Source organism: Limulus polyphemus, unplaced genomic scaffold (assembly GCF_000517525.1).
Source record: "Limulus polyphemus unplaced genomic scaffold, Limulus_polyphemus-2.1.2 Scaffold1829, whole genome shotgun sequence".
In the NCBI taxonomy this organism is placed as follows: domain Eukaryota; kingdom Metazoa; phylum Arthropoda; class Merostomata; order Xiphosura; family Limulidae; genus Limulus; species Limulus polyphemus.
The window spans coordinates 142858-145709 of NW_013667439.1; the positions used below are offsets into that span (position 1 = coordinate 142858).

Here is a 2852-nt window from a genome sequence, read left to right on the forward strand (position 1 = left end):
CATTATTAGATAGTTGAAATAATCAAAAACTATAATAATTGGAAACTGATTTCAGTTATTGATTGTTTTCGTGACATTAATTGATTTAATTGCAGTTTCAATTACTGGATAGTTGAAAAAATAAAAAATGGTAAACAGTAGTTGAATAATTTACTTACATTAATCGATTCAATCGTACTTTTGATGAATCAAATATTTTACCTGACATTAATTGATGTAACCAATGCCCATAGGTAATCAGTTGTATTGGTTAATTGAATTACTCATCCAGCTCTAGAAAGTATGTTATAAGTAAAAGGACATTGAAACAGTTTAAACTTCTGTTTAGTGTTGACTAACCTGTGATACAAAGTATATAGAAAACTCAAATTTACTATTTTATGTCATAAAAAACTACAATTTTTGTTTGACCATTAATCATTGCTCTTTGGTAGTTTCCTCAGAATGGCAGTAGGGAAAAATGTGACAAAAGAATGTGTTGCCAGCTGCTTAAAGGATGATTACCAGTAAGTTAATGTTTTTAAATTTCACTTATGCAGGATCCCACCAGTGATAGGAACTTTATTTTGCAATAAATTTATGCTGTAAAGTTCATAACAGAAATCATTAGGTTATTATTGAAGGGACTTTAGTTGAAACAGCTTAGAACTTCTACTCATTGTTGATCAATATCTATAAAAAAAAATTAAATAACTATTTTATGTGGTAGGACATTATCATTCTCTTTCTTTGTTTAATTAAGTTTACATATAGAAATGTTTTCACAAGTCAGTGAACTTTAAACTTAAAAGTTAAATGCTTTGGAATTAGTTATTTGATGTACACATATGATACAAGATTTTTAGTGGCATAGCAAGTCTAACTTCTAATATAATTATCACATATAAAAATATTTACCATGCTACTTCGAACAGAATATTAGTGTTTAGCTTTCAATATTTCAGTACTACAAGTATGATTTTAAAAATGTATTACTATCTATAAAATGGTTCATATGTCATTTTTAGTTTGCACTGTATGTTCTTACAACATATCATGGAATATAAGTAGGATTTTAGAAAATTATATTTTTAACTTTTCAGATAATAAAACAAGATCATACTTACAGAATATTAGGGTATAATCAAAATATAATCTTTAGAAGATTCCCTTATATTTATCCTTTTACAGGGTTGATACAGGAGCTTAAAAACCTTAAAAGCAGTTAAAAATGCTTTTTTTTTATCAAAGTCTTGAAAGCTTTGCAAAATACAAATCTAACTTTTAAAGTTTTGAAAATACCCTTAAAAATGATAACTTTCAGTAAAAGTGGACAACTGATAAACAACTGACCATGCTCTGTATGAAAACTATCTCCACTGATTTCAAACACTTCTTTACTTACATCCACAAGCAGTGTCATCGTCATCATTATTGATCTAAGAATTACACACAGATATCTGAAAGTCAGTTCATTAGCAATATTCAACTTTTGCTCCTAATATTTTTGAACAGAAAACTAAGGTTAAGATAGTGATCAGTGTAATATGACAGTATTGAATTGTTAAGCTCTGAAATAACTAGGACATTTTAATTGATGTAAATAAAATGTAGTTAAATTACCGATTAATATCTGTGACTGTTATTAATTGTAAAACTAAACTATAATCATAAAAAAATACTTTCTGATCTTCTTTACTAACAGTGATGTGTGAGAACTAACAATGTAAATTGCTTTATAAGGAGATGGGAGAAAAAAGTTAATCATATAACAAATGTTAAATAGACTTTACTGACATCAGCTTTTTTTAAAAATTATTATTAGTTTCATATTTATTCAGAGACTGTAACCAAACAGCAATCATCTGAAATGATTGAAAGTGTTCAGAGTTTCTGTTAAAGCTAACTAAGTTTGTTCATATTTTCACTGTAATCATCATGGAAAAACCTTGAATCTTACTTTTAAGAAACCTGTCTCTCATTAAATATATTTTGAGAATCCCAGTCAGTTTGTTTTTGATAACATATGTTATTGTATCTAGTAGATATTATCACAGATAAGCATGGTTTTGTAATTATCATCATACTGTTCATTAAATTTAGTTTTTTTTATTATATAGGAGGAGTTGTGTAATTGCAAAGCTAGTCTGAAAACTTTTTTTCATCAACCAATTTGCATTTTAGAAACACATCATTCATAATTTCTTATATTTTGTTAAAATTGAATGTTTATAATGTACTACAGATTTGTGCTGTCCTATATTGCTAATGACTGGGCCAGTCACCTGGGTGTAAACATTCTAGGCTTACAAAAATACCGACTGGTCCCAAACTAGTTGGGATTAAGGAAGAGACAGAAAAAACACACAAAAAAAAACAGATTTATTTTAAAATAGTGTAATTTTATGTAGAGTTTTTGGTTAGTCAGTCTGTCCAGTTAACACTCTTGCCCTGGTTATCCTTTACTGCTCTTTACACAAGGTTTTAGTGTCTTACATTCAAAATTTTATTAAAATATATTTTGTTTAGGTTATACCAATTAGTATAGCATAAAATCTTAGATAATAATTCATATTTTGATAGTATATAAGTTTTAAGTTCTTAATTTTATAAGGCAATATTTAAAAAATCCTGAATTTCCCCTTGTGTTACACACATCACACATTTTCTCTAGGTATCTTGTCTCTATCTTATCCCCCCCCCTGGGAACTATGAAATTAAACATAAATCATTCACTATAAGATTGTCGTTGCTCAGACAAACCATAATTTTTTATAGCCTTCAATTTTGTTTGGTTACAGAACTATCAAGTAGAAAATCAGACCTTCCTGCCACACCCACCTGTACCATCCTCTCTTTCAGGATTTGTTAAT

At 28.1% G+C, this 2852-nt stretch overlaps 1 protein-coding gene across 1 annotated transcript in view; it reads left to right on the forward strand.

The window, feature by feature from the left end:
• Positions 1-443: 443 nt before the first annotated feature.
• The window catches only part of LOC106465082 (choline transporter-like protein 1), a 64602-nt gene continuing 62193 nt past the window's right edge, over positions 444-2852 (forward strand). The window contains exon 1 of the mRNA XM_022392902.1: positions 444-506. Coding sequence (XP_022248610.1) covers positions 445-506 — 62 coding nt within the window. The 5' untranslated portion in view covers position 444. The remainder of the gene's footprint in view (positions 507-2852) is intronic.